Here is a 27,547-nt window from a genome sequence, read left to right on the forward strand (position 1 = left end):
CTTCTCTTCTTGCCTCCCTATATTTCGGGTCTTTACCTCTTCCATCTTTCTGTCTCCTTCATCCTCAGAAAAATCGCATTTTGCACCACGCTCTCTTTTAATCATTGTGCATTGCGCAGTGGTATATACTAGACCAACCCTCCATTTCGCAATCACTCACCGTACTCGACATTCAAGTAGTTTGACCAGATGGCATGGTGGTCTGGATTGACGACCTCACACATGTTTTAACGAAGGCATCAGTGCCAGCACCCTCCAAGTTTATGATTGGGAGCCAATGCGGTGTGAACGGTATGTGGCACCATGCGTCATATACCCATAGGTTACGCAACCTGCCAAACAGCAGTGTTCAACGGAAAGAAAGCTAGGAGCGCACTGTAAAGGATCCACTTTGGTACCCTGTGCTTGGAATTCGATACTTGGACAGAGATACTGAATGCATTCGATTTCAGTGTTACGGCTGCTTCGGTTATTACAACTCGATCGCCACACATTTCGAGCATCCTCTGGAGCTTCATCTGGAAGGATGTTCACTAGAGATCTTTGGATTTTTCAGGCAGGAATTGCGTGAACTGAAAGAATGCATTGAGGGCCAAGATACTTCAGAAGATCAAGCGAGCAGACCGTATATATCTTCGCTGAGTATCGCGGCATACGGCTGAAGAACGTCAAGTCTACAAGGGGTTCATCATGTACTTCACTGTTCTCGTCTTTTTTACTTGTTGGAATTGCATGCTTCGCCCGCTCACCAATGCACACCTGGAATAAGGTTTGCCTGCAATAGCGACTTCCATGAGATGACGCCTTCAACCGCAGTTTCTGGAAATGAAATTGTTTACGCAGCAAGATTAGTAAGACCTGTCTAAGTATAAAGGCTGTAAAAGCTAGTCCCTGTTTTATCATTATTGTTCAGCACTCCCATCCCATTTTCTCTCTTGCCCTCCTTTCATTCTTCAATTGCCCTTTTTCATTTTATCCATAATGCTGTCCGCCTTCTATTTCATCGCCAATGCGGTCAAGCCGGCTTCCAAGGCCACGATCACCTCAGGAAACCCCACCCATGGATCGAACATTACCTATAAGAAGCATTATTCGTCTGCACCACACTATGAACAAGAATCGTTCCATATCCGGCCCCCAGTCGCACCCGGGTCCAGCATCGGCGATATCAAGAAGACTCCCCTGCTCTTCCAGCCCTTCACAGTCAAGGACCTAACCCTGGCCAACAGGATCATTGTCGCACCCATGTGCATGTACTCCTCCAAGGATGGATTTATGACCGACTATCATCTGGCCCATCTGGGATCGTTCGCCATCTCTGGCGCTGGCTTGGTTCTGGCAGAGGCCACTGCTGTGGAACCTAGAGGCCGCATCAGCCCTGCAGACACGGGTATCTGGTCCGACGATCATATCCCGGCCATCAAGCGCGTCGTCGATTTTGTGCATTCTCAGGGATCCAAGATGGGCATCCAGCTTGCCCATGCCGGTCGCAAGGTATGTAACATACATCGGAATTCAATCGAACCTTTTGCAGTTAGTTACACAGGAAACCTTATGCAAGTCAATTACTAAGTCGGGCCGATGATTTGATTCGTCAATCGCTCATTTAGGCTTCTACCAAAGTCCCCTACGACTCTGAGGCTTATCCCGATTCTGAGTACTGGAATGATGATGTTATTGCCCCTTCTGGCGGCCCAGAATTCCAATGGGACGAGAAGCACGTCGTACCCCGCTCGCTCTCCATCGCCGAGATCCAACAGGTTATTAAGGCATTCGGTGCTGCTGCTGTCCGAGCCGCCAAGGCAGGCATGGACACTGTCGAGGTCCACGGTGCTCACGGCTATTTGATACACAACTTCCTCTCGCCTGTCACCAACCATCGCACAGACGCCTATGGCGGTTCGCTCGAGAACCGTGCCCGCCTTATGTTGGAGGTCATTAAAGAAGTTCGGACCAACTTCCCTGCTGAAAAGCCCATCTTCCTCAGAGTCTCGGCCTCGGACTGCATCGAGCATTTGGAGGGACCATCCTGGGAGATTGAACAGACTGTCCAGATCGCCAAGTGGGCCAAGGAGGCCGGTGTCGATGTGATCCACATCTCGTCCGGAGGCAACACTGCTCAGCAAAAGGTTTTGTATTCGCCCGGTTACCAGGTTCATTACGCTGAGCGTGTCCGCAAGGATGTCCCTGGCCTGGCTGTTGTCGCTGTCGGGTCGATCACGGGCGGAAAGCAGGCCCAAGAGGTCCTTGAGGCCGAGAAGGCTGACCTTGTCGCTGCCGCACGCAGTTTCCTGAAGCACCCTTCCTTTACGCTAGACGCCGCCCGCGAGTTGGGTATCAAGGTCTCATATGCACCCCAGTACTTTGCTGCAAAATACGTATAGGTCTTGACCGCTTAGAAGCCCTGCATATATCTTCATAGAACAATAATCGTAATATACTTACCTCACTGCAATACTTTGGAAACACCCATCGCCATAAAATTTGTTGAATTCCATGTAGCCATATATTTATTTGAAATATTGCTTCAAAACGTTTTACTTGTAGAACTCAAAGTCGGTGTCTGTCTTCTTCACGTTGCTCTTGTATCCCTTCTCCAAATCTTTAGCCAGAATAACATAACGGTTCTTGCGGACTGCATGCATACCAGCCTCCTGGCAAATGGCCGCAATTTCTGCTCCTGACAACTTGTCTGGTCGAGAGACGACTATATGGTGTTAAATAAGAATAGTTGGGATTAAAACCTGTTGTAGGGAGCACATCTTGCAGTCGGTATTTGCATGATTCACCTAGCTGACTTACAGTCTTCCAGATCAACTTCGTCTGAAAGGTTCATCTTGGCGGTAACGGTTGCAAAGATCAAGCGCTTCTGGCGACGATCAGGTGTGGGGAACTCGATCTTACGATCCAAACGACCGGGACGCAGGATGGCGGGATCCAATGTATCGGCACGGTTGGTGGCCATGATGACCTTGACATTTGAGCCTTGATCGAAACCGTCCATTTGGTTCAACAATTCCAAAAGCACACGCTGGACCTCACGATCCGCCCCTGTTTGAGCATCGAAACGTTTTGTTGCGATGGCATCGACCTCATCGATGAAAATAATGGCAGGCGAATTCTCGCGTGCCATCCTGAACGCATCTCTGACCATCCTTGGACCCTCTCCAAGATATTTCTGTACAAATTCTGATCCGACCATTCGGAAGAATGATGCTGAGGTATGATGGGCGACGGCCTTAACCAGCATAGTCTTGCCAGTTCCAGGAGGTCCATAGAGCAAAACTCCACGCGGGGGGTCGATACCAATCTGGCGGTAAAGGTCGAAGTGAGTGAGGGGCAGTTCGACGGCTTCCCTGATCTCCTGCTTCTGCATATCCAGTCCACCGACATCTGCATAGGTCACATCGGGTTTCTCGTCCTGTCCGAGCATCTCAACACTCGAGTCCGCATTTGGTGGCAAGACATCGACCAGAGCATTCGAGTGGCGATGAAGCGCAACAGAGCACGAAGGCTTGAGAAGCTCGCGATCGATCGTGCTGAGAATCCGGACGACATGTTGGGCCCCAGTTGTCGAGGAAACAATACCTGTATGCTGGTCGATCGGCTCCAGGAACTGTCCAATGACTAAGGGGACTGACTGAATCCTCTTGACCTCCTCTTGTGCGCGGATCAGTTCTCGCTTTAGATTCTTTTGCTCATCCTTGATGTATTCCTCCTGAAGCTGCAGAAATTCCAGGTGACGCTGCAGGTTTTTGTAGCGAGTGTAGAGATCGTTTGAGGCTAGATGCGCCAGAGGTCCCTGCTCGGGTTGGTCGATATTGTTTCCAGCCTCCTATGGTGACCAGGTTACAGCGAGCAAATGGTTTTGTCAGTATTGCGCTGAACACGATTTGCTAAAGTACGTTATCAGGGCAAGAATTAGAAGGCAACGCACCTTCTGCTTCAAGGTAGCCTCTGAAGTGGCGGCAGGTTTGATTCCGAGCTCCTCCATGTGAATATGTGATCGAGTTGGGTTTGGGTGATGAGTGAGATAGAAGGAAAGATGTTTGCAAGTGATGGGCAAGCAAAAGGAGTGGAAGGGACGAATGGTTCATGCGCACTTTTGAATGTCCTTCCTTTTTGACGCGTCGCCTGGAAAGTAAAGTCATTTCAGCACAGGTTGAAGCTACGTCACCATCGAGGAATTACGTAGCCGAAGACTCTAGAGTCTTGGAGGCTGCTCGCTTGCATCCTCTTGTCCTGCAGAGGCAGATACCATACTGGCGCTGCTGGTGTTACTGCCATGCTCTGTCTACAACTTCGCAGCTTGCTCCCAGGGATACGTCCCATTCTCATACATTGGCTAGAGATATAGAACGACGTTGTAGATGCTACAGGCCTTGCAATATAGTCTACGAATCTCGACTTGCCGAACTGCTCGCATGTTGGGCACTTATTTATCGTGTAATACTCATTCACACTCACGACAAAGTAACCAAGGGACCTAGCCTAGCAAACTGTAAAAAGGAAGCAGCACCACGCTAATGTTATCCACAATAAAAAACAGAAAAGGATGCTCAATATTTCATATCCCCGGTTCATATTTTTTGAACAAAGTACGACTAGAAGGACTCGTGCAAAGAGGAAAACCTGGTCTTTGATGAAAACTGTCCAAGACCCATCCCTTGTTGGTTTCATCCCTCTGCCTGCCGATTGACCCCCCCAATTAACTTAAGCAAACGGTCCGTAATGATAGTGGATTCGGCATCCCTGGCCTTACCGGCGTCCCACAAATGTTTTTTGAAGCGCATGTTGCTGTGGTTGTAAAGCTATCGAGCCCCTCTTGTGCTTTTTCGAGCTCCATGAAATAAGTTATACAGCTGGAGCCATCGCCGCGAAGAGGGGACAGATCACCCTCGATGTCGTTGATTAATTTTGTTTTGTTGAGAGGTACGGTTCTTTTCTGCTCTTTCATCCAGTGTCTGTGCTTGAAGGATGGCTGATAAACAGCTTTATACTTCACAGTCAGATTGTAATAAGTGACAGGGCTGGCAGTGGAGGTAGTGCCATCGAATGGCTCTTCCATATGGGTACCGCCGTCTGATCACGTCTAGCCTTCTTGGGTAACAACGCGTTCACCCCGACTACACAGGCTTGGCAAAGATCGAAACATAGGATCTTGATTTACTTTGGTTTACATCCTCAAAGAGCTGTGACATCCTCCTGGATCCTCACAACGTTTCGGACTTTGGTCAAAATAGTAATCCACGCCGCCGTTAGTGAGGTGATTTGAGGTGGAAGGCATCCTAGGTGAGTCGAATGTATCAGACCAACTGCAACTCCCTCAGTTTGAAAGCGAGTACTGAGGGCGAAAATATCAGTCCGAAGAAGCCCATGGAGGGGATAGTCGCGTTTGATGTAGGGTTTGGGATCGAAGTTGTTTTGCCGAAAGAACGTAAGATGCTGTTGAATATTGCTGGATTCTTGTACGATTCAATGCTCCTGGTTTACTTCATGAATAGCCTTGTAATAAGGAACTCTAGTTCTTGGTTGACCAGCCAGTACTCTGCGTCTCGAAGTGCAAGGGCATAATCCTTGCTCCATAAGGTTCTTCTTGAGCACCTTGCTCTGCCAAAAGATACAAAGCAGCTCCTCTTCCGAGTACGAAGCGAAAGGCTGGCTAATAGGCGTTACAGAAACTAGCCTACGAGGATTCTTGCTGATTTGGTTCAAGCGGATAAAATTCTCGATCGCCGAGAACTCGCTACGAATCTCGATGCTGCGCTCATCTGGCAAGAGCCCTTTGTCCTTTTAGGTCTTAAGCTGCAATAGCAAGAGCTGGCGCTGTTAACTTCGCATCTTTTAGATTGTTACCCGAGTTAAAGTCAATAAAGTTTTTTACCTTTTCATGCAACTCCAAGGTACCATTTCTGTAATTCGCTTGAACTCAGTTGAGTGCTGTGAGGCAACGGATCGCAGTAATGCCGTTCCTGGATATGACACTCTCGTCCTTATTGCAGCTTCATTTCCTTTGTCCAGAAATTCTAAGTCCTGTTCTCAATCAAGAAACCGTCGCATGCACTGGCCGATCTGCGTTTTGTCGGAGGGATTGCCTGAATAGAGATCTCGTAGTAGCATGCCAAGGAACTGAGTCTGAACACTGCCTTGACCCTTCTCACCCTCCTCCTCTTCCTTCCCTTTCCTCTTTTCTCTCTCTTCCTCTTCGTCGTTCGTATCGTTTTTTCCGTCACCTTTGCTCCTCGCTGGAATACATGGACAGATATGGTCTAACAGTTCTACTCCTGGAAGATGCCTTGAGTAGTATCACACTCAATGAATCGACCAACAACCTTCTGGCGGGATCGCTTGGTGTTCGCTGAGAGGTGGACGGCTTCCCGAATATGCTTGAGTACTTCGCGCGCCAAATCAGGTTCTCGGTCTAAGGTCCTGTTGACATTCGCGGATAGAATCCCATTATCGAGGGTTGCTGTAGGATGTTTCCATCGCAGAGCACGGACCATATCGGCCTTGCGCGTGTTCTCCACCGCCATCACCTTCTCACTCACTGTTGGATTCTCTTTCTTTGTGAAGTATTGGGAACCGAAAGTGGGTGAGAAAGAGATGTAAGTCCACGCACCACACCGATTGCGTATTTATTACATTCCTCACATTAAGTAAACTACCTTGGGCTCTGGTGAAATATGCGACATTATTCTTTTCAGGAGCATCGGCACCGCGGTCTGGCGCCAGAAAAGGCGCCAGCTTCTAAGGTTTCCATAAGTACTGCTTCATATTCTCTGGTGGTTCGTGCTCTATTTTTCGGTTGCGCACTTTGGCGGAATATCGTGGCCGGTGATGGGGTGTCTTTGTTGGAGGTAAAGAAGGCCGGTCAGCTGTCTCCTTCGCGCCTTCTTCTCTCGGGGCATTTGTGTCTTGTGGAGGAGCAGGGCGATCAATCGTACGGTAGCCGCTGAATGTCTGTATGGACTTGTGCTGGTGAATATCCCCCACAGATGACGCATTATTATGATTCGCAATGAAGAAGGCAGCGTTAGTAAGATGGATGCGCTTAGGAAAGTGGCATAGGAATACAAACAGCATTTGATGACAGAGCAGCAGTGGTCCGTACCTTTTTTCCGTTTGGCGCCCATCTTGCAGCACCTCCTGAATCTCGGTATACTGGTCTCGAAGATGGTTGAAGTTGGAGCGAGGTTCTTGATACGCGGGTGCCGTGAAGGACTGGACTCGCGACTTAGGCTGTAAAAGAGTCTGCGCGCCTTAGACAAAGACTCGTAACGAAGTGTCGAACGTCTCTTTTCCTGCATTCTTAACAACGATCAGACTGTGAGATAGATGCTGCTGTACCAAAAAAAATATAAGATACATCAGAACAAACGCTTGATGACGCTGAAGTTAGTGGCACATCCCAGCGAGGGGGCGTTGGTGCTGTATTCATTCTTGGAAACCACGCCCAGGACTATGAGCTGAGTCTATTGATATGTAGTGTCTCTGGGATATGTGGAACACCGTAAACCGAAAAATCGATCTTTCGAGATCGGTCGCCATACAGTCGAGATCCTTGCGTAAAATAACACTGCTCCGCGACAGGACAATATCGTCAGGCATGCAGTCTTGAGCGGCCTTGAGATCCGCTTCGGCCTGGCACCCTTGCGCAGACCATTCCTTCTGCTGAAGATGCCTTTCAAAAGCCTGTCGCGTCTCGAGTCTCCAATAGAAAACCATTGCCAGGTTTCTCTGCACGATAACGAGCTGCTGTTTCCGCGCACATAGCTTATTTTCACGCAATCCTTCAGCTGACTGATGCTGATTTGAGCCCCCATCGTGGCCTTTGCGCGGATTGCTTGTTAATAGGTATGAACGAATTCCTTTTCTTGCGAAAGAGGGCCGTCCAAGTAAAGAACCAAGTTGGCAGGAGTCCCGAGCATCTCTATTGCCCACTCGACGATATTGTATGCAACTTCCATTGTGTGGTCTGTGTATACAGATCAAATTGTAGAGGAAAGAGACCCTAGGATGTCTACTCAACGCGTCGGGCCACTATAAAAAGGACTGAGAAGAACGGAGTGTTCATAGCGCACAGTAACCTCACATGCTTTCTTTTTTTTTTTTTTTTTTTTTTTGAGAAAAGGTTATAAGCCGTAGATGCCCGTCGCAGAATCGCGAGAATGTAAAGTTATCGGAGATAGAGGTTTGGTGTAAAGGTTGTGATCAATATCAGGCGTTCGCCGGAAACCTTTAGATCCCATCCAAAAAAAAGAGGTTTGGATGCGTAGAAAAATTATGGGCCATGTGTGGGAGCCAGGGCGGTGCTTCTCGAATTGACGCGATAGTGGTGCTTCTGGTTGCCGTCCTGTTGCCCTGCAGTTGGCTGCGATGATATCGTATGGTCCCGACTCAGGTACGGGTCGGTCCAGTGCGCTGGTTGCGGGGTAGAGATAGACCTCGTCTATTCCCATATGAAATGCGATATTTGGTGCAGTCGCGCACCTTCAGCCCAAAGTCGACGATTAAGAAACCATTGCTAGTTTCTTTTGCACAGACGAGGCGCCTTGATGCTCAGTACAGTATTTGCTTTGTGCATGGACATCAATCCTTTTCGTTCCCCATCAAAGTCGACCGCCAACAGCACTCGCCCAGTCGAACATGCTGCGATATAAATAGGACGCCAGAAGAAGAGCAACAGCACCGACAAGAACAGCTCCTTCTTCCGTATCACTCGCTCTCCACCTGTTATCTCCATCCTCCTCTTCCTCTTCAGACGATCTCTGCCATTCTCAAACCCAACTCGCACATTCATATACCACTCGAAATGTCCAGCTCAGGGACACCACTCTCAGAAACCCCACCACCGACCGACTTGGCTCAGGAGACATCTGATGCTACCTCCACAGCCCCCGCAGAACCCTCCGGACCTCCTGCATCATCTGCAACCGTCATTGCAAACCATAAGAAGAAGGACACCTCAAAAGGTACCCGCGTCAGTTGCACACTCGGCGCCCTTTACAATAGCCTTCACACGATAGTCTTTATTCCATCCTTTGTCTGTGCTGACATTGCCTTCGTTCCCCTTTTCTATCATGGATAGTGGTCGTCCGCTTCCGGGCCATTGGAAACGCGCCCATTCTGAAGCAAAATATGTACACCATCACAGCGTCCAACAAGTTCATGGCCGTTATACAGTTCCTACGCAGGGAACTGAACTACAAACACTCCGATCCTTTGGTACGCGTCCTTGCCCTGAACGAACTCTCTTTTCAGTTTGGTCCTCACGAGATGACAGCACATATTGACTGACATCCTACTTCCTCTGTCATGCGAATAGTTTTTATACATCAATAGTGCATTTTCACCAGCACCGGACGAAATTGTTAACAACCTGTTCAAGAGCTTTAATACGGACGGAAAACTGATCGTGAACTACTGCACAAGTCCTGCATGGGGATGAACATATCAAAAAGCACAGAGAGCCATTACAGTAATAAACAAGAACAAAACAGCCATTTTGCGCATCGGATCATTTTTTCTTTAAGGCTCTACGACTCATGGTCGTCAATTTGGTTGTACACTTTGTGTCCTGGTGCGTAACGCACCCTCGATCCCTTTGGCTTGTCGGGAACCTTGCCAAATCTGTCAAATGGGTACAGGATATAGTCTACTTTGGATTTTACAAGTCCCAGTGGTACCTATATTGCCACGAATTGAACGAAGAGTGTGTGAGAATCGTTGAAGCTATGCGGACAAAATTCCTAGTTGCAAAAAAGCGCCGGCAAAGTGGATTCAAATGTCACCTTACCGGCCCAAAACTGTTGCTGTCCTTGCTATGAAACATCTCGTCGCCTTCGATCCAACAGTGGCCTCTAGGCACCCTAACATGCGCCTCTGGATATGGGGACCGTGTTTGGATAATATCACCTTCCAGTGCCACGATACGTTTGATGATTATCCGGTCTGGCTGATCAGGGTGCCTATTGCATTGAATCGTCGAGATAGTGGGGAGCAGCAACATTGTTAGATCTCAACGCGCAAGGGTGGAACAAAGTTTACCATGTCATGATCGCGCGGCAGCCCCCTGCTTGGTTTACCGCAATGTCACAACGTCGCCGATCTTGTATTTAAATCGATCGATGGCCCAATGATTGAATAGTACGACGTCTCTTCGCAGCATGTTGCTATCTGGGTTTAGCGTCGGCTTTTTTTTTTTTTTTAGGATTGAGTACATCAGTGAAAGGTTAGCTCCAGTATCGTTGAAGGAAAAGCCTTCGACAACAGTACGGTTGTTCAAGAGTTGGTGCTGTGATGCTTGCCTGCATTGATCTTCCATGAACGGTGCCCAAACTGTATCCATGTTCTACAAAGAATACGCCGACTGGAACCCAAGGCAGGAACATCCACGCAGCCTGACGTGCAGCTGAAACGAATGACATTGTAGCGAATGGTGATTAGTGCTGGACAGGAATGGTAAATTCAATGCCGTTTTGTCTAGTTGAGTCCTATGGAGTCACGTAGCACGATACAGAAAAAAAGTGCCATCAATTTTTACTTCACTTCGAGTATCACCATGATCTTGGCACCTTCCACCAGCAACTCACTCTCTTACGATAATGGCAGCGACACATCCTATACGCTCTTCTACTTCAACTTCCATGGACTAGGTGCATGTCTGCGCGCGCTTCTCTGTTTGGGCAACGCGTCCTGGACCAATAAGATCCAGGCCATGTCAGACTGGCCCCAGGTCAAGCCCACAACTCCGTTCGGGACCCTTCCTATCCTCTATGAGGTCAACATAACAACAAGAGAATCTATCGAGATACCTGAATCGGGCGCTATTGAGCGGCACCTAGGCCGAAAGTTCAAACTTATGGGAGATACACCTAAAGAGCTGACCCTGAATGATGTCTTTTATACCCAGGCCGTGATGCTCAACACCAAGTTCGTGGCGAAAGTCGTATGGACCTTCGCAGAGGTCCGTTAGAAGGCCCTCGACCAGTTTTTGCAAACCACACTTTCGCCATAGGTGGAGGGGTATGAAAAATATTTGATGGGGAATGGGAATAGCGGCTATTTTTTGGGCAACAAGATCTCGTTGGCGGACGTAAAGACTGCTGTGGTCCTGGACTCGATGTTGGCATTGGATTCGGAGCACGCCCTGGGCGAGCTCAAGAGCCCGGAGATTTGGAAGCTGAAGCGAAATGTAGATACGCATCCTGTATATTCAGAGTGGAGGAAATCCAATCATTTCCAGTTGGAAGAGGAGACGCAGGGGGGATGTCTGCAAAGTTCCGTTCAACTTAAGGAAATCGCACATCTTCTCCTGAATAAAATAAAAAGAGGCCCTTGAACGATTATAAATCACAAAAGGCGACGGATGCAGACTACTTTATTACGGCCTGTCTATTCGTCCATATCCCCACCATCCTCGTATTCGTCATACTCCCGCTCGCGCTGGGACGTATAGTGACTCGGGACCCGCAAAGGCGCCTGATTCTGTAGAGCTCGGGATATTCCAGACCTGGATGGTGTCTGCGGATATCCCATTCCAAACCCGGGTATTGAGCTTCGTGCTGCACGCTGCTGCTGTAGCTGTTGCGAGAATTGTGGCGGCTGCCGGGAGTGCTGTGGTATTTGGTCCTGTCTTTGCGTAGGTGTGTATAGCGACTGCTGATGTCTCTGCCCAAGCCCGCGTGCTCTTTGCGAAACTACCTCCTGCGTATGTTGCGGCGTCTGGTGATGACTGTGTTGATGGTCATCCTCGACTTCGTCGACGGGGTCTTCGTCGCCTGTCAAGACGTCGTCCTCATCCAAGTTGTCGCTAATGTGCTCTTGGCGATCCAGAGCAACATCCATGGCGTCCATGGCATCAGTAGCATCGACTTCGATATCCTCGTTATTATCCGACTCTTCAATCTCATCCTCGTCTTCTTCATCACCTCCATTGAGAACCCTTTCCACATGGGCCATGCCTTCTTTGGCTCGCGCATTGTCAGGATTAGCACTAATCGTCCAATGAGAATGATAGTGTGAGTGTAGGGATTCAGTTATCAGCACATTATATTAGCCATAACTGACAGATGCAGTAGAAGAGTTCATTACCTTAATGCGCTTTGATAGCTGGCTAATGCGTGCTCCCACTGCTCAGTTGCTGTATAGATTTCGGCTTTTCTCACATGCACTGTGTCCGGTGGTTGGTAGTCGACTTGTTGGTCCAAGCTGGAGGACAATAAAGTAGATGTCCCTGTTAGCCTCCGGACGCATAAGTTCATAATTCAGCAATGACTGACAGAATGCTTTGGCTTACATTTGGATGGCTTCATCGTATTGGCCTTGGTTCTCATAGATCATCACGAGACATGATGCTGCTTCAACACAACCAGGGTCCATTTGCAAAGCCTCCTTCAGAATATCCTGAGCCGCGTTGCTGTCTTGGTCTCCAGTATGATAGACCGCCATTCCATAGATCGCGAGAGCGTGCGCACTGTCAGGCATCAGCTTCTTGGCCTCCTTTGCCATATCCATGGCTTCCGGCATGCGCTCCATCAAGACGTACGTATTTACGAGGCCTAATAAGAATAAATACGAATTCAGTCTCCGAAGTAGCATGCAAAAGATAAATGAGAACAAATTGCAATGCTGTTTTACCCTCATAAGTATTAATGTTTTTCTCTATCCTGTATGCCTCCCGGAAGGACTGTAATGCTTTCAGTGGTGTAGTTTCCATAAGCAATTGGCCACGAAGTTGAAGGGCGCCACAATGATCTGCCTTAATTTGTAATGCCTACTCATAGCCAGAGAATCAATATGTTATGCTCCATTTGAACATATGCCAGCGAGCTGGGTTTGGCATCATGAGACGCTGTATGTACTTACCCTTGATACCATCAGTAGCGCTCTCTCCTTATTCCCAACCGTCTCCCAATACAATCCCTGTACACACCATGCATCCGGATGCTTGTCGTTGTAGCCCAAAAGATCACCTGCCAGCCTATGAAAAATATTATAGTCGTTAGAATGCAGCCCGTAGTTTGAAAGGAATATGCATCATAAATGGCGGTAGTCCACGGCATACTTGTTCAAATAAAGCACTTTGCCCATTTGCTTTAGGCAAGCGCCATAATGGTACATGTCTTCTAACACGCAGCTATCCAGTTTGCGGACCTAATTATTTTCAGTCGATATCACAAGACGTTAGCAAACGCTCGCGCACAACTCGGACCTATATGAAATAAGCAAGCAATCACGCGAGCAAAGGTTGAGAATTACCTGCGAAAACATGAAGCAGCACCGGACAGGCTTGCTCATCCATTTCAGACAAAGTGCCATCCGTAGTTTGATATCAATGTTGTCCGGGTATATCTCATTCAGTGCAGAGAAATCTGATAATGCAGCTATACAGGCAATGAAAGTAAAACGACAATGGCTATCAGCAAAGTGAAAAAATGCAGTAATTAGAAGGCCTAGCAAGATTTCATCCTCTACCTTGGTACCGCATCCTGAGAAAGTTGTCCATGCCCTTCAGGTACATCTTCATCCAATGCTTTTCCGAAGAATCGGAGGGAATCATATTGAGGACAATCGCCAGTGGGACTTGTGAGCGCAAGAGTTGGACATACGCCTCTATTGCCAGAGGTTGCATCCTAAATGAACAAGAATGAACTGTGAAAGAACCATCCAGGTGTCGCTGAAATGCCTCGTATTCAGCTTGGTCCATGGCAACTTACTCTGCTATACACTCCCAACACGCCTTTTCGCTGTGAACATGAAAGGAAGTACAATGGAATTATCCAATGATTAGATGATGGTTGTGGAGTAGAGTATTCGGTAACCAGTTCATGCATAGTAATAAAGTACTTACGGCAAAACGAAAATCTTTTTGTGTGCAAGCCGCACCATCAGCAAGTACACTTTGACTGTCCGGTTGCTCTCAGATATCTTTGCAATCTAGATGTACAGCAGGAACATAGAGTTTTCTCAGTCCATGGCGCTCATTCCTGTATTTCAACGAGATGAAACTCGTAGCCAAGCATGCATATCCTTACCACTCGCCCTGCTTCAACATAATCGCCAGCTTCAAAACGAGACTGGGCGTGGTCGATATTGATTGCATCCTGCTGGTGTAGAACATTCACAAAATCGCCTGCCAGCCGGGCTGCAGACGATTTATTGGTCATTTTGGGTACTCCTCCGATAATTGATCTGCTATCGTGAACAATGCTTTCGGCTTCGTTCGAATTCTCTACTTCAGATATCCGCGACGCCAAGTGCCTTTTCATGGTTGTAGACTGAGGGACCACAGCTGGAATCGAGGTAGGGACGACGTTGGTCAGTCCTGTTGCCGTAGCATTGGATTTAAGTGGCGCTTTTGCTGACGACATCATGCTGGCAGTCCGATTCTGAGCTGCCAGCTTGGATGTTGTTCGAAGGATCTTTTCCTTGAACTGATCCCGTGCTAATCTTTGCTTTGCCAGTGTCGCCTTGTCCATGTTTTTCTCTAAGAGTAACGCCTCTACTGCAGACATTGGTGGTCTCAATTCTGCAACTCCTTCGCCATCCTGTTTGGATCCAAGCTTCATTGATACCGGGATATCTGACGGCAACGGTGAGTTCTCAAGATATGCTGCTTTCCTGTAATATTCCTATATATACATTGTTTTTGTTTTTGAAGAAGAAGGGGAAGAAGAAAAAGAAAAAGAGGATTATCAGCGTGGTTCTCAATCTCTTTATTCAAGGCATACCACAGAGCTATCGGCTAACTTACAATCGATCTGCGGTGCTCCTGTAAACGCGTCAAGCAGCGGGCATACCGCGACAAAGCCCTTGATTGAAACCATTTCTCATCGCCTTTGATGGTAGAAAGCTGAATTCCCGTCTATTAATCGCATCAGATAGTACGATTTATAACTGGTTTAGTCTTTCCAGTCAACAGACAAAACCAACTGCGTCGACAACGAAGCGATTCCTGTGGCGAGAAACAAATGGTTTATACCATGAACAAGGCTGAGGTATAAAGTCCTGCGTTGTATAATGACTCCGTTGTCTGGAGCTGTAATAGTCGTTCCCGCGAAGTGTGCTGCCGTGGGATTGCTGCTTCCATAGTTCCATAGTTTCGCGAATGAAGGTGAATGGCAGAGCAGCGACGTCGAGCACGAGCTTCACGCGCATAATTTTTAGCGAATGTGTGACCTCTTCCTTGAACAGTCCGCTCAGCATCAACAACTTTTTTTTTTTTTTTTTTTTTTACCCAACTTTACATCTTTACTCATACACACACACACGAAATACGAGACCAGATAGCATTATTCAGTCGATCATGGAGACCACAAAGATAGAAAAAACAAAGAAAAAATTCGAGAGAAAGGTGGCCCCGTCGAAAGCGCCTCGCCGTCTCCTGAAGAAGAAGCTGCGCGATCTGGAACGGCTTATCCAGAACAAGAACAAGCTGAAAGATCTTCCGGAGCAAGTCATTGGTGATGTGGAAAAGAAAATAGTCGAAGTGAAGGATCAAATTGAAGCACTTGGTCCAGAATCCTCACCAGCTACAGCAAAGAAATCAAGCTCCTCGAAGGAAGACGAGACCAAGACGAACTCCAAAGGCGTACGCTTTACAGGTATGACAGTGTTGATACGGCAAATCGTTAATACAAAGAGAAAAATGCCATTATGACTTGACTGACAGCTATGTGGTGCATAATTATCTAGAATTGCGACGTGCTGGACGCAGGATCACGGCGTTCAAGAAGCAACATCCCAACCACGAGTCGTCAGAGGAGGAATCAAAGGAGCTCGCGGATCTTGAGTTGGATCTCCTGTATATCAAGGTTAGTTGGTGGGCGTAATTGCATTTTTTCTACATGCATTTTGAGAAAACTCCATTAACCATTCCACTGGATTGCCCTTACTATGTGGATATAGAACTTCCCTAAGCGTGAGGAATACATTCCAATCTACGCAGAATCCTCGGAGGAGGACGAGGAACGTATGAAGAAACAAACTGAGATCAGGGACAAGATTGCAGAGGCGCTTGCGAGTGGCAAGATCAAACGCTCAAAACGACCCAAGACGGACGACGATACAGATGAGAAGGCCCAGACGATTATTGGAAAGCATCCAGCAAACAACTGGAGTGACGATGAGGATGAGGAAGACAGGGAAGACGAAGATAGTGATGATGAGCGGGAACACAAAAGACAGAAGGCAGAATAAACGTCGCATCGCCATGTCTTTGAACAAACACTGGAAAGGACTCTTTGCTTTTTTGCGTCTTTATTTGCTGGCTCCCTCGTGGCACATTTGCGTTGAATGTAATCACATTCCTGATATCAGTTCGAAGGCGCCATTCATTTCGGCGCAGGGATGGGGAAACCGGCACTGAGCTGGATCCGTAGCTGAAAGTATCAACCATTGTATGGTGCTCCCTCAGAGTAGAGCCGAGCAGCCCAATCACGAGTCCCAATAATGATATCAATGATTTACTAGTAATTTTCCGCAGGGTGACAGGGAAGATCAAATTCATAGTTATTGGTTCAGGAGTACAGAGACAGAGAGAAAGAGACATGCGGTGGAAAATAATGTAGCAAAGGAAAGGGCACCGAGTGAAAGGAAAAGCGGCAAAAGGCAATGGACTCTGACATGTAACAAAGGCAACTAGGCTAAGTTAATTGGAGAGTGGCCCTTAGACGCGCTTCTTTTTGGGAGTGAGGAGGATATTGTCCTCGAAGCGCTTTTCAGTCGGATATGACTCATCCACATCGTATTCAACATCTTCCACAAAGTCGGACTCGCTATCACTTGCCTCCTTGGCGGCAGCTGCATCCCACGCGGCCATTCCAAGTCGTTCAAGATGGCTCTGAATGCAAAAGTTGGTCAATGTAAGCAAAACTTGTGTGCTGTCAAAAATGGAAAACTCGCATTTCGTAGCACACCTACCAGGAAATTAATAATGACCGAGAGTGATGATCCCTCCAAGAATTGGCGGAGAGTGTACATGCTGGTAGGAAGTGTAACAACTTGATCTGTAACTCGGCCTGCGACATAGATGTCATCCAACTTGACGACCTTGGAAAAAATTCCCATGTATCCTGCAGGCATAATCCAGTAACGCATGAGGTTTGCTATAATTCATATCGTTGCCCATAATTAATGATGGCGTAAGGTATCTTACCGGAAACGTCAGCAAACAGGATCTCGGGCGTTGGAACACCTAAACGTTCTAGTTCTCTTTGTATGCACCTGGCCAACCGCAGATTCTTGCGGGTCTGCGTGGCGCGCTCTGAAGTCTTCCGTGAACGAGCCTTTAACTCGACGTTAGAGACTTCAATGTCGTTGTACAAGAACCTCATATCCACGCGTCGTCCTCCTCCTTCTCCAGCCTCGGTCCCCAACTCCGCTGCTAGTTCGCTGTGCACTGGCAACGTGGCTCTCAGCCATGTCTCCCCTCTTAAGTAATAATAAGAATACAGCGTTAGAACATCCACTGATGATACGAAAACGGGCGACCATCCGAAAAAAATGCATAAACTTACGTTGATATTGTGATACCTGTTGGAAGTAATGTCTTGTATACGTTGGCCCAGGCAATGAGTGCATCGGTCTCGCTGGGCGAGTCCCCGAATGGCCGTTCTATCACCAAAGCACACCTACATGTTAACAATCAAAAGATATTAGTTTCCAGCCTTGCCAGCTCTTCTGGTGTAAACGAACGTATTACAGCTGGCAATGTAAGTTTACATTTGTTGCACGATATCCAGCACCTTCTCATGAAGCGACCGCGCTCCTAGTGCGCATATTCTTCGACGCTCTCTCGTGAGTTCTGCGTTTTTAAACAAGGCCTCGTCCCTAACATCGGATGCGTCGCCAGATCGGGCGATCTCCCTCAAAGGAGCCAACCAACGCACTAAATCTTCGTGATGGTCGATTTCTGAATCCATGCACGCGTTAAAAGCTCGCGCCAGAAAATCATCCTCAAAATATGCTCCTACTTTTGGCGAGTGTAAGTTCGCTGTGCACGACAGCGCCACCCTGAGGTAGGCAAGGGTCAAGAGGCAGAAAGGACGAGTAAGCATTCCGAGCAAGGATGAGTTAGGGCAACCGAACGGCCAAAGCGAGCATGAGCACGGCGTGCATACATAGCGTCCTTCAATAGTACTTGGTCTCTCTTTTTCTTAGGTGCTGCCTGGAAAGCTTGCATGCAGTCCCTGGCGACTTTAAACAAAGCCTTGTGGGTCTTTGAGAGTTCCGACGGGATTTGTGAAGGTATGGCAGTGTCTTCTCCTCCGTTCTAACGCAAATGGGAATACGCCAGTAAACAGCCGTGCTTTTTTTTTTCTTTCCTATCTTATGCATTAACTTACCAGCGTCTTCACCACTAGACCGAGCTTGATCCACCAATCCGGTTCCTTATGGTCATCTGCCTGTGCCTGCTTCCGTTTGCGGCCCTGTACTCCTTGGACCTTTGTCTCCAGATATTCTATGGAAGAATCGACAGTTATCATGAACATCGTTTGACTTCCCTAGCATTGCATCGTGATCACAAGCGGCCAAGATGAAATATTACGTGAATGGAGCTGTACGACAGAAGCAATGCTTCCGCTTATCATAGTTGAGGCAGCATTGTCTGCTTGCTGGGAAAGTGGATTCGCTGTCAATTGGCCGTCGATTGTTTGTTCCACGTGGTCCTCGGCTATTTGTTCCATATATTCCTTGTACTCCCGCAGCATTTCTGGAACTGAGTACTTCCCCGATCGTTGAAAGGGTTGCCTCTTTTTCGAAAGATATAGTTGGTAGCACCTTAGATATGAACTGAAATCGCTGTGATTGTGCTCGTCGCTGGCGAGAAAATCCACAAAATTCATTGTATTTGAGCCTGCCAGCTTACTGGTAGACAAAGACATGATGGCTGTCGGTGGTGCTGGAGAAGCTGGAGATTCTCTGAAAAGGGATTTTTGAGTTAGTAAGCAGGAGGGACGTGCGGTTCGTCGCTTCGGTGACGTAATTTTCGCGCCTACTGTCAGGTTCCATCTCACTACCGCCACCATTCACATACATCTTGTTCTACTCATCACTCAGAATCAGATCGTACTCGTCTTTAAGCAAGTAGTAGTTGTCCATATCGATATTATACTCAAAAGGTCAGTGTCTTTATCTTTTTTTAGTTTTTTGTTACGTGTTGAACTGGCTATGTTGCGGGATGGAGCATCGACTTCGGCGCGATGTCTTCTACGGTGTGTTGACCTTTGCTTTCACCGGTCTGAGGAAGGTCCACCAGCCGGACAGGGGTCAATGGCACTTTATGTCTCTCAACGTGGCTGTGAACCCATCTTTTTGTTTGTTCTATATGTTAAACTAGCTGTGTTGTGAGATGGAGCGTCGGCCTCGGTGCGATGTCTTCTACGGTGCGTTGATCTTTGCTTTCACCGGTCTGAGGAGGGTTCACCAGCCGGACAGGGATCAATGGCACTTTATGTCTCTCAGCGTGGTCGTGGACCTACCTCTTCTTTTTGTTACGCGTTGAACTGGCTATGTTGCGGGATGGAGCATCGACTTCGGCGCGATGTCTTCTACGGTGTGTTGACTTTTGCTTTCACCGGTCTGAGGAAGGTCCACCAGCCGGACAGGGGTCAATGGCACTTTATGTCTCTCAACGTGGCTGTGAACCCATCTTTTTGTTTGTTCTATATGTTAAACTAGCTGTGTTGTGAGATGGAGCGTCGGCCTCGGTGCGATGTCTTCTACGGTGCGTTGATCTTTGCTTTCACCGGTCTGAGGAGGGTTCACCAGCCGGACAGGGATCAATGGCACTTTATGTCTCTCAGCGTGGTCGTGGACCTACCTCTTCTTTTTGTTACGCGTTGAACTGGCTATGTTGCGGGATGGAGCATCGACTTCGGCGCGATGTCTTCTACGGTGTGTTGACTTTTGCTTTCACCGGTCTGAGGAAGGTCCACCAGCCGGACAGGGGTCAATGGCACTTTATGTCTCTCAACGTGGCTGTGAACCCATCTTTTTGTTTGTTCTATATGTTAAACTAGCTGTGTTGTGAGATGGAGCGTCGGCCTCGGTGCGATGTCTTCTACGGTGCGTTGATCTTTGCTTTCACCGGTCTGAGGAGGGTTCACCAGCCGGACAGGGATCAATGGCACTTTATGTCTCTCAGCGTGGTCGTGGACCTATATTTCTTTCTTTTTTTCTTTTTTTCTTTTCTTTTTTTTTCAGTATGTAAATGTGTTTGTTTGATACAAATGCTAATCTTGACTTTTCCTTTCACTTTTTTTCTATGTTATGCCGTCGAATACGACGAACATGGCGCAAGAACGACATGGAAAAGACGTTAGCGTTCATGGAATCAAACTCGGAGGGCTACCCTGTGTTTTGCGCATGAATCGCATAGGACGCTATAGATTAGAGCTGCAATAAAAGCTATCTAGCCTTAATGACATCTGGAAGCTCATGCGCTCGAGGCATAACACGATGTGTGTATGGTGTGGACTAAAGCTGAATGATAACCATGTCAAGCACAATGCTTTATTCAACAATCTTTATTCGGTCATGTCGCAATAGCTGGGTTACGAATCCAGGAAGTCATCCAACAGAACAGTTCGCTGTCAAACAAGGGTCCAAATGGAATTCTTCATTTCTCAAATTCGATTGCGGTCCTGGTGCATTTTCGTTTCTTCATTGTTTCGTACGCTTTGCTTTTGAAAAGACCCTTCTCCTTGATAGAAGTGAGTGTAGAATATACAAGTCTTTAAGACTGAGTCTTGCTTGGATATAATGAAGGAGAGATGGATGAAAAAGGAAGCAGCTTAGCTCATCCAGGGAAAGGCGCGCCGCATTTCCTGTTCGGTGGGCCAAAGCTTGATAGACTCTTCGGGGCTGCTCAAAAATTCTTCATCCGAGAGGTGAGGCAAGACAATGTCGGAGAGCTTTTGCATCTCTTCGACTAGAGTATCCTTTTCAGCTGTGAAGTCCTTGCCGTCCTGATCGACGCCCTTTTGTGCGAGCTGGCGGATGTTCTCTAATGTATGATCCAGGGTCTCATGTGAATGGCTCCAATGTGAGATATCTGTCACGGCAGCAAAAGATGGGAAGATAACGGCTTCCTCCAGGTCATGGTGCACCTGAAGATGGCGACAGAAGAGAAGAACGTCTCGAAGACTCGACTTGACAGATGCGGGCTGGGTGGCCGTGGGGAGGGTGCGAAGACAGGTCTTGAGTTCATGGCGAAGATGATTGTGGATGGCGACCAAGTGGTCGTAGTAGTATCGGTGGAAGCGGGACATGTTTGGTGGTGAGAAAGAAAAAAAAAAGAATGTGAGGGAAAGAGGAGCTCGGAAAAGTTTATCGTTCTGGAGGTCCAAACTTGTTTGGTCAGCATTAAACTTCCGTTCGTAAGCAGATCGCGATCCCTCCAGCCACCGCCACCACCGACGATCGGAGAATCAATCTGGGCGAAGACACGAATAGACTCGATCTTATTCGAGGAATGCTATGAATGCCACCTATCAATGTAAAAACGCTGTAGTTCTACGCGCTAACACTAATGCTGTCCTTGCCTGTACCTCCTCCCCAGGCAAAGTCAATCCAGTGGTCGATCACTTTGAATCCTACCGCCCTCTCTTGCTCCGTCATGTGTGGCAAGCACGCGTCTGACATGAATGTGAACTTTTTACTGTCACTCTTTGTCCCCTGGTCAGCTACTGCACTCAATTGGCTGCTCAATGTCATTCTCCGCTCAGGGATTGTCTGCGTAGAATCCCCCCGCTCGCTCGCATCAGTAGGTCCGGATACTGAATGCATGATGGCTCGTTTAAACAGGCCTTCGTGTTGCGCAGTCATTAAATGGTATCCTCCAGGAGATGCTCCACTGGAATGGCCCATCAGTGTGATTTCGTTAGGGTTGCCGCCAAAGTTGTGAATGTGTTTGCGGACCCACTCCAGCGCCATCTTTTGGTCATATAGACCCCAGTTAATTCTGTCATCTGCCTGCCGAGGATGATCCCCTTCCTGTGGTTGTGAGCTTTCAAGAAGACCTGCTGATGGTAAAAGGCGGTAGTTGACTGTCACCACAGCCACAGGCGTCCCTTTGGCGATCGACTTTTTGACAATATTTGTTGCATCTATTTTTTTTTTTAAACAAGGCTGTCTTCAGTTTCTAAAGCCAGCTAGTCCACGGATAATGAGAATCGATTTTTCTTCTGCTATGTTACCATTCTTTGGAAGCGCATTTCCTCCATGACTTGATCCGCCGTGTATGTAGCAGATCACTGGCACGTCCTCTGCATACCGGGGTGCAAAGACATTCAAATTTAGGCAATCCCGTTCTGAGAACTCAAAGCCTGGCCCTGGCAAGCCGAGCATCATTGTCGTCAGGCTGTTGGCATGTTGTACCTTTTGGGGACACATTGGCCTAGAGGAGACAAAGCAATTGGTAAAGTGTGGGAGAATTGTACACTTTCACATGCAGCCATCGATCTTCAGTATTCACTACTCTGTTTTCTCCTTCACCCCCCTTTTTTATCTTACGTACCCAAGAACAGTTGCGTCCCGGATCCCTGCCCATGACTCTGGTGCAACAGCGTGCTTGATCGGGTCTTGGACCGAGGCGAAAGGAATATTCAAGTACTTTGTCAACAGCCGGCTTGGATCCATTTGACCCTGAAGAATCCCGTATCCCTCAATCACGACCAGCTGCGGTTCCCTGCAATAGTGCGTGTTGATCTTGGATATCTGGGCAGGAGGGTCGAACTCTGAAGAAGAGATGGAACGCGACTGTGTTTGTCCGCTGCTGGCCCCGCTGACGATGGCTTGCTGCGAGCAGTATGTTTGATGAAGGGACCTTTGAAGAGCGGTAAGCCTCGGTAGCGGTGTAGGTGGTGATACTGCACGGAGGGAAGTCCTGGCCAAGCGAGAAGAACACGACGTTGGTGGTCTAAGGACCCTGCCTGGGAGAGACATCGTATCGAATGAGGATGCAATGGAGTTGTATATTAGGAGCTGGCGTGATGAAAGAGTGGAGGGAAAAAGAGATGAAAGGGGCGACCGAGTGAAACGCGGCTTCTTGAAAGATTTGTACCAGTCAACAGCCCCATATCCTTCCACGATGCAGAGATATCTCTCTCTCTTTGTGACCCATTTGATCTGCATGCCCCCTGCAGCATTTCAATTATATCAGTTACACCCCTGTCATCAGTCTTCTTCGTCGGTTGTGCTGTCTTGGTTGTTGAAAGTGTTGCTTGCCTCTGAATCTGCCACCATTCGGCGACAGATTTCTTTCTGAGCATAATGCCTCTGAAACAGATGCCCTTTAGCAAAACCTACACAAGGCTTGCCTGTCCTTATCAATCGCGAGCAAGCACACACCACCCGCTGGCTTTGACGCGTTTGTGTTCACCTTGAAGAGAAACTCAAACAATGCGCGTAGAACTAGACTACTAAAACCATGTAGAAAAGTAGATAGCGGCTGTTCTATTTACGTTCTATTCATGTATCTCAGCAGCTCGTCAAAGATGCTATATTTACAACGAGATTCTTCTTATTGCGCTGACTGGGCTGGCGCTGGATCCCGTTAAACTCTTGGAGGGATAGTCGCTGAGTCGGGACAGCTGCGTGTTGCCGCTGACGGCATCGAGTCGTGTCTTTCTCACAAGAATCATGATTGTCGCATCCAATAAGTTGACGGCAAGGGTTCGTCTGCACAGCCTCTGTAGGTCCTGTTATTGTTGTTGTTGTTGTTGTCGTGGTCATCGTGGTCATCGTCATGGTTGTTGTCGATCCAAAAGCCATACTGATGGCCGTATCGGGCTGTTCGTGCAGATCATCCTGGATATTGTTGCTGCGAAAATAGCTGGTCGCATGGTTGGAGGGCTGCTTATCAGGGATGGGCCTTAAAGGGGTACTGCTCTCTTTTGTAAGTGCCGATGTGGTCTGATCCATGTCGGCATTGGGACCGAGGGTGAGACCCAGGCCAATACATGTTTCAGTCCATGCTACCTGTTCCTCGAACGTAGCGTTTTGGTCTTGGGTGGTATGAGCAAAGATAGGAGGAGTGCCCTCGATGGTTTGACCGCGATATTCATGCCGATCCTTAGACTGAGAATGCGGAAGCAGAGGAGAAAGATCCAACGGATGGACTCGCTGATCCACAATCTCATCGTCAGATAATCGCGCTGATGGATAGGTCGGCTCCTCACCCCATAATCTCTTGTTGACTTGCATAGGGTCGTCGATCGCAAGGACCCCCTTCAGGTCAGTTGCAGGAGTTGCACTGATGCGAAAGTCAACGTTAACATGTTCTTCTGGGCTCTGATACTCCACGGAAGACGAGGGGGTGGATGGGCGATTGGCAAAGGCTCCACATCCAGACTGAGGACCATTGAAAGCCCTATGCCAGTCCCAGGAAGAATCACTATCATGTCCACTTGATTGCGCTCCCTGACTATGTCTCCGAGAATGGGCCTTCTTCAAACAAGATGGTGATGCCTTGTCCTCGGCAACGTTCGAACCGTCAGTGTCACCTTCCTCGAACCCATGGCTCACCAAATTGCTCAAATGACTTGGAGATCTCGCCCTAACTCGCGTCATAGGCGCTGGAAAGGCAACGTTCTGAAGAGTATACAGTTGGCTTGTTGGGAGGTTGGCCTGCTGTGCTCTTTTTGATGCGGCTTCTTCCTTGGATGAGCCCTGAATGGAGGTGGGCAATGAGCCCTTGCGCGCGGAGGATGGACCTTGGTAAGAGGATCCGCTTAAGATCTCATACGATTGCTCGCTGTACATTGGATTGGAGAGCGAATCCGCCAGGGAAGGAGATGAGGCTATAGAATAGTATCCACCGATGGTGCTGTTCAAACTCCCTTGCCTTTGGGACCTTGTCTGGCCAAAGACATTCGGTGGCGGAGTGATACGGAAATCATCGGCAGAGTAATACAGCTCTTCATCCTGCTGGTAATCCACAGCCGCCTCCGCCTGCTGGATATGGCTTGATAAAATGATGGGGATCGTACCTCGCCTAGAGATGCTGTCATCAGGCATTGGGTCGCACGAATCCCCGGTGTAGTCGCCATAATCCTCCAATCTGCACTCTCCTTGCTCTTCATCTTCTTCCAGCTTCGGCGTATAGACAACGAGATCAGGGATCGCTGGAGGACTTGGGACGACATGAATTCTCCATTTTTCAATAGTCACTTGGGATTGGGACCGACTTAGCCCTCCGGAATGACAATGATGCGCAGACAATGTTTCCTGGCTTTGAAATGCTGGCGATGGGTGGTTTCCGTTTCGTGACCGGGCCTCGATGCTGTCCACAGGATCAATATACATGTCCAATATGCCCCCCACAGAATAACCCAAGGACACTGCAGATCGGTTGATCGCCTGCAATTCATCCGTAGTCCGGAAATGCGGCCCTGTATCGAATGGATGGATAGGTCTGTCGCAGGTGTCATCATAGTCGCTGCAGCTAGAGTGGCTGAGTGGGGTCGAGGAGCACAAGGCGATAGAGGGCGCATTGGTTGAAAAGTTGTTGTATTCCCGCCTGTGGACATCGCCATCGACCTGCAACTCTCGGATAGCCTCAAACTCTTGGTCGCGTACCGGGGATGCGTACACCATCAGCTCTGAGTTGATGCTCTCCAGCAGGTCGTCGTAAAAGGATAAATTCGCCTGCCTCCTGCTTGACGCCATGTGAACAAATCCGTTGCGGGTGGCCATGTCTCCAGTGTTGGGCCCATGGTCCTGGCCGGCAGTCGAAATAGTGGGTAGGTGCCAAGGCGATAAGGGCCTAGGCACTGCTTGCTGACGCTCATTCGTAATGACCTGGAGTCCTTGAGTGGACGCAGCAACAAAATCGTCCCAGTCGGCATCGTAAAAGCTATTCTGTATTCGGTGCGGGTTCGTCGTGGAGGCCTCAGTGTCGTATTGATATAGCTCTGGACTTTTCTCTATGTGTTCCGGATAGATGATTCCCTGTCCACTGAACTGGCGATCGATGTCATCCGCTTTTATTGCGTGCTGAAGCGACAAGTGGCCGTCTTCACACTCGGCACCATGCAACGCTGATATGACCATGCTCGTGATTCTATTCAAAATATTTGTCTTCAAGTCAGTAAATATTCAATTACGCACCTCGTGAATGTTGCATAAAACAACGTGCGCTAACCTGAACTTGAGATCTCTATCCATTTCTCTCTTGATCTGTCCGAGGTAGCAAAAGGAACAGGCGCATGTTGTCATTGCGAGTACTATCCTGGTCGTGTTGATACCGTGGACGACGAGAGACAAGATTATGGCCGCGAGTGCCCCTCTTAACCAGACGTCTTCATGGCCACTGGGCCCTTCTAGCTGTAGCCACGCAAACCCACGTGCCGACATTGCCAGGTCGGGTATGTCTTTTACTGCATAAAGGATGCATCCATAAACAACGAGCCTTGGCAGTGTAACCAGAGCCAAAGTGAATCCTATAGAGCATCCATGTTTTGGTGGTACAATGGTTGCCATATTTTCATGTGAGAGTTACCATGTTAGCCTTAAGGCAACCATATTCATGTAGACTATGACATTGATCGATAGTATGTGGGACAACACCATAAATATAATAAATGCAGCTGTGGTTTACCTTGTGTGCCAAAGTAAACTGCCATGATGAACCGCTGGCGTATGTCTTGACCCCATTTGATCTGAGAAAGAAAACAAAAGTGCCTGTACGACCTGATGCCCCAGAGCCGGAATGCTGCCGTGTGTAAGAATGCTTGAGAAATGCTGTCGGATTCAACGATTGACCATGCTTGCATCAATTCCCAGACGGTGACGAAGATGCTTAAGCATATTGAGGCAAGCACCAGCCATCCCGCCGCAGTGCCGATCTGTTCGAGTGCTTGAGATGAGGCGGAGTTGTAGATCAGACCGTGCTGGAAAACGCGTTGTGCCCAAACGTTATTTAAAATTAAGTTGACGCTGGCAAAGATTTCTGTCAAGAGCAAAAATATCGAGAATCCAAACCAAAGGAGGAAGAGGATATAACGTGAGCGGAGTGCACGGGATCTCCGTTCGAAGTTGGACAGGTCCACATTGGAGAACCAGTGTGGATCAAGATCTGCGCCGTAGTCCATGGTAAAGACGTGTGTTGATGGTCTGTTGTGCGTTGCTAGCAGATATGTCGAAGATACATTTAAATCGTGAATGATGAAGGATGATGAAGGATGAAAGGATGATGAAGGATAGTATTCTGATTGAAGTTCAAGAAGCAATGTACAGAAGGAGATGGTTCTTTAAGTGGATGTGTTGAGCGTTGAAGAGGCGTAGCGATTGGAGGCAAGAAGAGATATGGATGGCACTGAGTGTGGAAGTTAGGCCGTTCGTTATGGTTGGCAAGGACAACTAATGATGGTACAAGGGCTAAGGAAGGTGTGAAAATGTCGTGGTATGGAGTAGGGAACCCGAAAACTGCTGTGCGATGTGAGTGTGTGCCTGGATGGGGCCAGAGAAGACAGACAAAAGAAAGAGAGAGAGGAAAGAAGAAGAGACAAGAGAATCGGGCATAAGTAGAATAATTACGGGA

The 27,547-nt window shown here is 48.1% G+C and overlaps 15 protein-coding genes across 15 annotated transcripts; 6 read left to right on the forward strand and 9 right to left on the reverse strand.

Annotated features, from left to right (window-relative positions):
- Window positions 1–981: 981 nt before the first annotated feature.
- On the forward strand, window positions 982–2,384 carry BC939DRAFT_501776 (NADH:flavin oxidoreductase/NADH oxidase; the record flags this gene model as incomplete). The annotated part of the gene is made up of 2 exons (XM_051560206.1): window positions 982–1,494; window positions 1,611–2,384. 2 exons carry the CDS (start codon window positions 982–984, stop codon window positions 2,382–2,384), a joined length of 1,287 nt encoding a protein of 428 aa, XP_051413874.1.
- A 102-nt stretch (window positions 2,385–2,486) lies between these two features.
- Window positions 2,487–4,096, reverse strand: BC939DRAFT_446891 (26S protease regulatory subunit 6B). The gene is made up of 3 exons (XM_051555020.1): window positions 3,938–4,096; window positions 2,803–3,835; window positions 2,487–2,707 (listed from the first exon to the last, which is right to left on the reverse strand). The coding sequence occupies exons 1-3, from the start codon at window positions 3,992–3,994 to the stop codon at window positions 2,538–2,540; spliced, it is 1,260 nt and encodes a 419-aa protein (XP_051413875.1). The 5' UTR covers window positions 3,995–4,096; the 3' UTR covers window positions 2,487–2,537.
- Window positions 4,097–6,176: 2,080 nt separating this feature from the next.
- BC939DRAFT_527651 (uncharacterized protein) lies at window positions 6,177–7,307 on the reverse strand (the record flags this gene model as incomplete). The annotated part of the gene is made up of 2 exons (XM_051561427.1): window positions 6,177–6,559; window positions 7,112–7,307. 2 exons carry the CDS (start codon window positions 7,305–7,307, stop codon window positions 6,279–6,281), a joined length of 477 nt encoding a protein of 158 aa, XP_051413876.1. The 3' UTR covers window positions 6,177–6,278.
- A 955-nt stretch (window positions 7,308–8,262) lies between these two features.
- Window positions 8,263–9,362, forward strand: BC939DRAFT_114225 (uncharacterized protein). Its single transcript, XM_051549944.1, has one exon. The coding sequence runs from the start codon at window positions 8,387–8,389 to the stop codon at window positions 9,086–9,088; it is 702 nt and encodes a 233-aa protein (XP_051413877.1). The 5' UTR covers window positions 8,263–8,386; the 3' UTR covers window positions 9,089–9,362.
- On the forward strand, window positions 9,088–9,448 carry BC939DRAFT_395363 (ubiquitin-like protein Atg12; the record flags this gene model as incomplete). Its single annotated transcript, XM_051552221.1, has 2 exons — window positions 9,088–9,225; window positions 9,326–9,448. Coding segments are annotated over 2 exons (261 nt in total), but the record flags the coding sequence as incomplete, so codon positions are not given.
- On the reverse strand, window positions 9,313–10,512 carry BC939DRAFT_114186 (peptidase S24/S26A/S26B/S26C). Its single transcript, XM_051549942.1, has 4 exons — window positions 10,308–10,512; window positions 10,086–10,192; window positions 9,797–9,968; window positions 9,313–9,686 (listed from the first exon to the last, which is right to left on the reverse strand). The coding sequence occupies exons 1-4, from the start codon at window positions 10,425–10,427 to the stop codon at window positions 9,537–9,539; spliced, it is 549 nt and encodes a 182-aa protein (XP_051413879.1). The 5' UTR covers window positions 10,428–10,512; the 3' UTR covers window positions 9,313–9,536.
- On the forward strand, window positions 10,221–11,372 carry BC939DRAFT_446896 (uncharacterized protein). The gene has a single exon (XM_051555021.1). The coding sequence runs from the start codon at window positions 10,496–10,498 to the stop codon at window positions 10,973–10,975; it is 480 nt and encodes a 159-aa protein (XP_051413880.1). The 5' UTR covers window positions 10,221–10,495; the 3' UTR covers window positions 10,976–11,372.
- On the reverse strand, window positions 11,336–15,122 carry BC939DRAFT_446899 (uncharacterized protein). Its single transcript, XM_051555022.1, has 13 exons — window positions 14,984–15,122; window positions 14,756–14,866; window positions 14,037–14,633; window positions 13,853–13,938; window positions 13,719–13,748; window positions 13,477–13,634; window positions 13,261–13,385; window positions 13,067–13,155; window positions 12,868–12,982; window positions 12,640–12,775; window positions 12,299–12,560; window positions 12,094–12,210; window positions 11,336–11,995 (listed from the first exon to the last, which is right to left on the reverse strand). Exons 1-13 carry the CDS (start codon window positions 15,089–15,091, stop codon window positions 11,395–11,397), a joined length of 2,535 nt encoding a protein of 844 aa, XP_051413881.1. The 5' UTR covers window positions 15,092–15,122; the 3' UTR covers window positions 11,336–11,394.
- On the forward strand, window positions 14,991–16,530 carry BC939DRAFT_114284 (uncharacterized protein). Its single transcript, XM_051549945.1, has 4 exons — window positions 14,991–15,115; window positions 15,288–15,605; window positions 15,697–15,815; window positions 15,910–16,530. Exons 2-4 carry the CDS (start codon window positions 15,308–15,310, stop codon window positions 16,198–16,200), a joined length of 708 nt encoding a protein of 235 aa, XP_051413882.1. The 5' UTR covers window positions 14,991–15,115; window positions 15,288–15,307; the 3' UTR covers window positions 16,201–16,530.
- Window positions 16,520–18,946, reverse strand: BC939DRAFT_114213 (uncharacterized protein). Its single transcript, XM_051549943.1, has 7 exons — window positions 18,348–18,946; window positions 18,123–18,274; window positions 17,725–18,015; window positions 17,520–17,633; window positions 17,159–17,433; window positions 16,924–17,075; window positions 16,520–16,843 (listed from the first exon to the last, which is right to left on the reverse strand). Exons 1-7 carry the CDS (start codon window positions 18,492–18,494, stop codon window positions 16,670–16,672), a joined length of 1,305 nt encoding a protein of 434 aa, XP_051413883.1. The 5' UTR covers window positions 18,495–18,946; the 3' UTR covers window positions 16,520–16,669.
- Window positions 18,947–20,104: 1,158 nt separating this feature from the next.
- On the forward strand, window positions 20,105–20,435 carry BC939DRAFT_446914 (uncharacterized protein). Its single transcript, XM_051555023.1, has one exon. The coding sequence runs from the start codon at window positions 20,139–20,141 to the stop codon at window positions 20,325–20,327; it is 189 nt and encodes a 62-aa protein (XP_051413884.1). The 5' UTR covers window positions 20,105–20,138; the 3' UTR covers window positions 20,328–20,435.
- A 363-nt stretch (window positions 20,436–20,798) lies between these two features.
- Window positions 20,799–21,275, reverse strand: BC939DRAFT_501785 (uncharacterized protein; the record flags this gene model as incomplete). Its single annotated transcript, XM_051560207.1, has 1 exon — window positions 20,799–21,275. The coding sequence occupies one exon, from the start codon at window positions 21,273–21,275 to the stop codon at window positions 20,799–20,801; it is 477 nt and encodes a 158-aa protein (XP_051413885.1).
- A 122-nt stretch (window positions 21,276–21,397) lies between these two features.
- BC939DRAFT_114336 (Carboxylesterase family-domain-containing protein) lies at window positions 21,398–22,741 on the reverse strand. Its single transcript, XM_051549946.1, has 3 exons — window positions 22,519–22,741; window positions 22,203–22,402; window positions 21,398–22,112 (listed from the first exon to the last, which is right to left on the reverse strand). Exons 2-3 carry the CDS (start codon window positions 22,396–22,398, stop codon window positions 21,520–21,522), a joined length of 789 nt encoding a protein of 262 aa, XP_051413886.1. The 5' UTR covers window positions 22,399–22,402; window positions 22,519–22,741; the 3' UTR covers window positions 21,398–21,519.
- On the reverse strand, window positions 22,117–23,311 carry BC939DRAFT_114394 (uncharacterized protein). Its single transcript, XM_051549947.1, has 2 exons — window positions 22,523–23,311; window positions 22,117–22,446 (listed from the first exon to the last, which is right to left on the reverse strand). The coding sequence occupies exons 1-2, from the start codon at window positions 23,137–23,139 to the stop codon at window positions 22,362–22,364; spliced, it is 702 nt and encodes a 233-aa protein (XP_051413887.1). The 5' UTR covers window positions 23,140–23,311; the 3' UTR covers window positions 22,117–22,361.
- BC939DRAFT_114413 (uncharacterized protein) lies at window positions 23,308–27,527 on the reverse strand. The gene is made up of 3 exons (XM_051549948.1): window positions 26,606–27,527; window positions 26,150–26,447; window positions 23,308–26,068 (listed from the first exon to the last, which is right to left on the reverse strand). Exons 1-3 carry the CDS (start codon window positions 27,096–27,098, stop codon window positions 23,485–23,487), a joined length of 3,375 nt encoding a protein of 1,124 aa, XP_051413888.1. The 5' UTR covers window positions 27,099–27,527; the 3' UTR covers window positions 23,308–23,484.
- Between the last annotated feature and the right edge of the window lie 20 nt (window positions 27,528–27,547).

Source organism: Gamsiella multidivaricata (genome assembly GCF_025024155.1).
Source record: "Gamsiella multidivaricata strain RSA 2152 chromosome Unknown BC939scaffold_21, whole genome shotgun sequence".
Lineage (NCBI taxonomy): Eukaryota > Fungi > Mortierellomycota > Mortierellomycetes > Mortierellales > Mortierellaceae > Gamsiella > Gamsiella multidivaricata.

What these genes read in the sequence shown, in the direction of transcription:
- BC939DRAFT_446891 (XM_051555020.1), bottom strand. Translation starts at nt 3,994, where the DNA reads ATGGAGGAGCTCGGAATCAAACCTGCCGCCACTTCAGAGGCTACCTTG. An exon ending in AGGCTACCTTGAAGCAGAAG is followed by an intron (nt 3,836 to 3,937) that starts GTGCGTTGCCTT and finishes TGGTCACCATAG; the next exon opens with GAGGCTGGAAACAATATCGA. An exon ending in CGAAGTTGATCTGGAAGACT is followed by an intron (nt 2,708 to 2,802) that starts GTAAGTCAGCTA and finishes AACACCATATAG; the next exon opens with TCGTCTCTCGACCAGACAAG.
- BC939DRAFT_114225 (XM_051549944.1), top strand. Translation starts at nt 8,387, where the DNA reads ATGGTCCCGACTCAGGTACGGGTCGGTCCAGTGCGCTGGTTGCGGGGT.
- BC939DRAFT_114186 (XM_051549942.1), bottom strand. Translation starts at nt 10,427, where the DNA reads ATGTCATTCGTTTCAGCTGCACGTCAGGCTGCGTGGATGTTCCTGCCT. An exon ending in GGCGACGTTGTGACATTGCG is followed by an intron (nt 9,969 to 10,085) that starts GTAAACCAAGCA and finishes TCAATGCAATAG; the next exon opens with GCACCCTGATCAGCCAGACC. An exon ending in ACAGCAACAGTTTTGGGCCG is followed by an intron (nt 9,687 to 9,796) that starts GTAAGGTGACAT and finishes GTGGCAATATAG; the next exon opens with GTACCACTGGGACTTGTAAA.
- BC939DRAFT_446896 (XM_051555021.1), top strand. Translation starts at nt 10,496, where the DNA reads ATGGAGTCACGTAGCACGATACAGAAAAAAAGTGCCATCAATTTTTAC.
- BC939DRAFT_446899 (XM_051555022.1), bottom strand. Translation starts at nt 15,091, where the DNA reads ATGGAAGCAGCAATCCCACGGCAGCACACTTCGCGGGAACGACTATTA. An exon ending in ATGTTGAAGCAGGGCGAGTG is followed by an intron (nt 13,939 to 14,036) that starts GTAAGGATATGC and finishes CTGTACATCTAG; the next exon opens with ATTGCAAAGATATCTGAGAG. An exon ending in GCTGCTTCATGTTTTCGCAG is followed by an intron (nt 13,156 to 13,260) that starts GTAATTCTCAAC and finishes GAAAATAATTAG; the next exon opens with GTCCGCAAACTGGATAGCTG.
- BC939DRAFT_114284 (XM_051549945.1), top strand. Translation starts at nt 15,308, where the DNA reads ATGGAGACCACAAAGATAGAAAAAACAAAGAAAAAATTCGAGAGAAAG. An exon ending in CAAAGGCGTACGCTTTACAG is followed by an intron (nt 15,606 to 15,696) that starts GTATGACAGTGT and finishes ATAATTATCTAG; the next exon opens with AATTGCGACGTGCTGGACGC. An exon ending in TGGATCTCCTGTATATCAAG is followed by an intron (nt 15,816 to 15,909) that starts GTTAGTTGGTGG and finishes ATGTGGATATAG; the next exon opens with AACTTCCCTAAGCGTGAGGA.
- BC939DRAFT_114213 (XM_051549943.1), bottom strand. Translation starts at nt 18,494, where the DNA reads ATGTTCATGATAACTGTCGATTCTTCCATAGAATATCTGGAGACAAAG. An exon ending in ACAGGTATCACAATATCAAC is followed by an intron (nt 17,434 to 17,519) that starts GTAAGTTTATGC and finishes TTATTACTTAAG; the next exon opens with AGGGGAGACATGGCTGAGAG. An exon ending in CCTGTTTGCTGACGTTTCCG is followed by an intron (nt 17,076 to 17,158) that starts GTAAGATACCTT and finishes TTATGCCTGCAG; the next exon opens with GATACATGGGAATTTTTTCC.
- BC939DRAFT_446914 (XM_051555023.1), top strand. Translation starts at nt 20,139, where the DNA reads ATGTCTCTCAGCGTGGTCGTGGACCTATATTTCTTTCTTTTTTTCTTT.
- BC939DRAFT_114336 (XM_051549946.1), bottom strand. Translation starts at nt 22,398, where the DNA reads ATGTGTCCCCAAAAGGTACAACATGCCAACAGCCTGACGACAATGATG. An exon ending in AAATGCGCTTCCAAAGAATG is followed by an intron (nt 22,113 to 22,202) that starts GTAACATAGCAG and finishes AAAAAAAAATAG; the next exon opens with ATGCAACAAATATTGTCAAA.
- BC939DRAFT_114394 (XM_051549947.1), bottom strand. Translation starts at nt 23,139, where the DNA reads ATGCAGATCAAATGGGTCACAAAGAGAGAGAGATATCTCTGCATCGTG. An exon ending in CGGGACGCAACTGTTCTTGG is followed by an intron (nt 22,447 to 22,522) that starts GTACGTAAGATA and finishes TGCATGTGAAAG; the next exon opens with TGTACAATTCTCCCACACTT.
- BC939DRAFT_114413 (XM_051549948.1), bottom strand. Translation starts at nt 27,098, where the DNA reads ATGGACTACGGCGCAGATCTTGATCCACACTGGTTCTCCAATGTGGAC. An exon ending in AGTTTACTTTGGCACACAAG is followed by an intron (nt 26,448 to 26,605) that starts GTAAACCACAGC and finishes GATGCTCTATAG; the next exon opens with GATTCACTTTGGCTCTGGTT. An exon ending in GATAGAGATCTCAAGTTCAG is followed by an intron (nt 26,069 to 26,149) that starts GTTAGCGCACGT and finishes TATTTTGAATAG; the next exon opens with AATCACGAGCATGGTCATAT.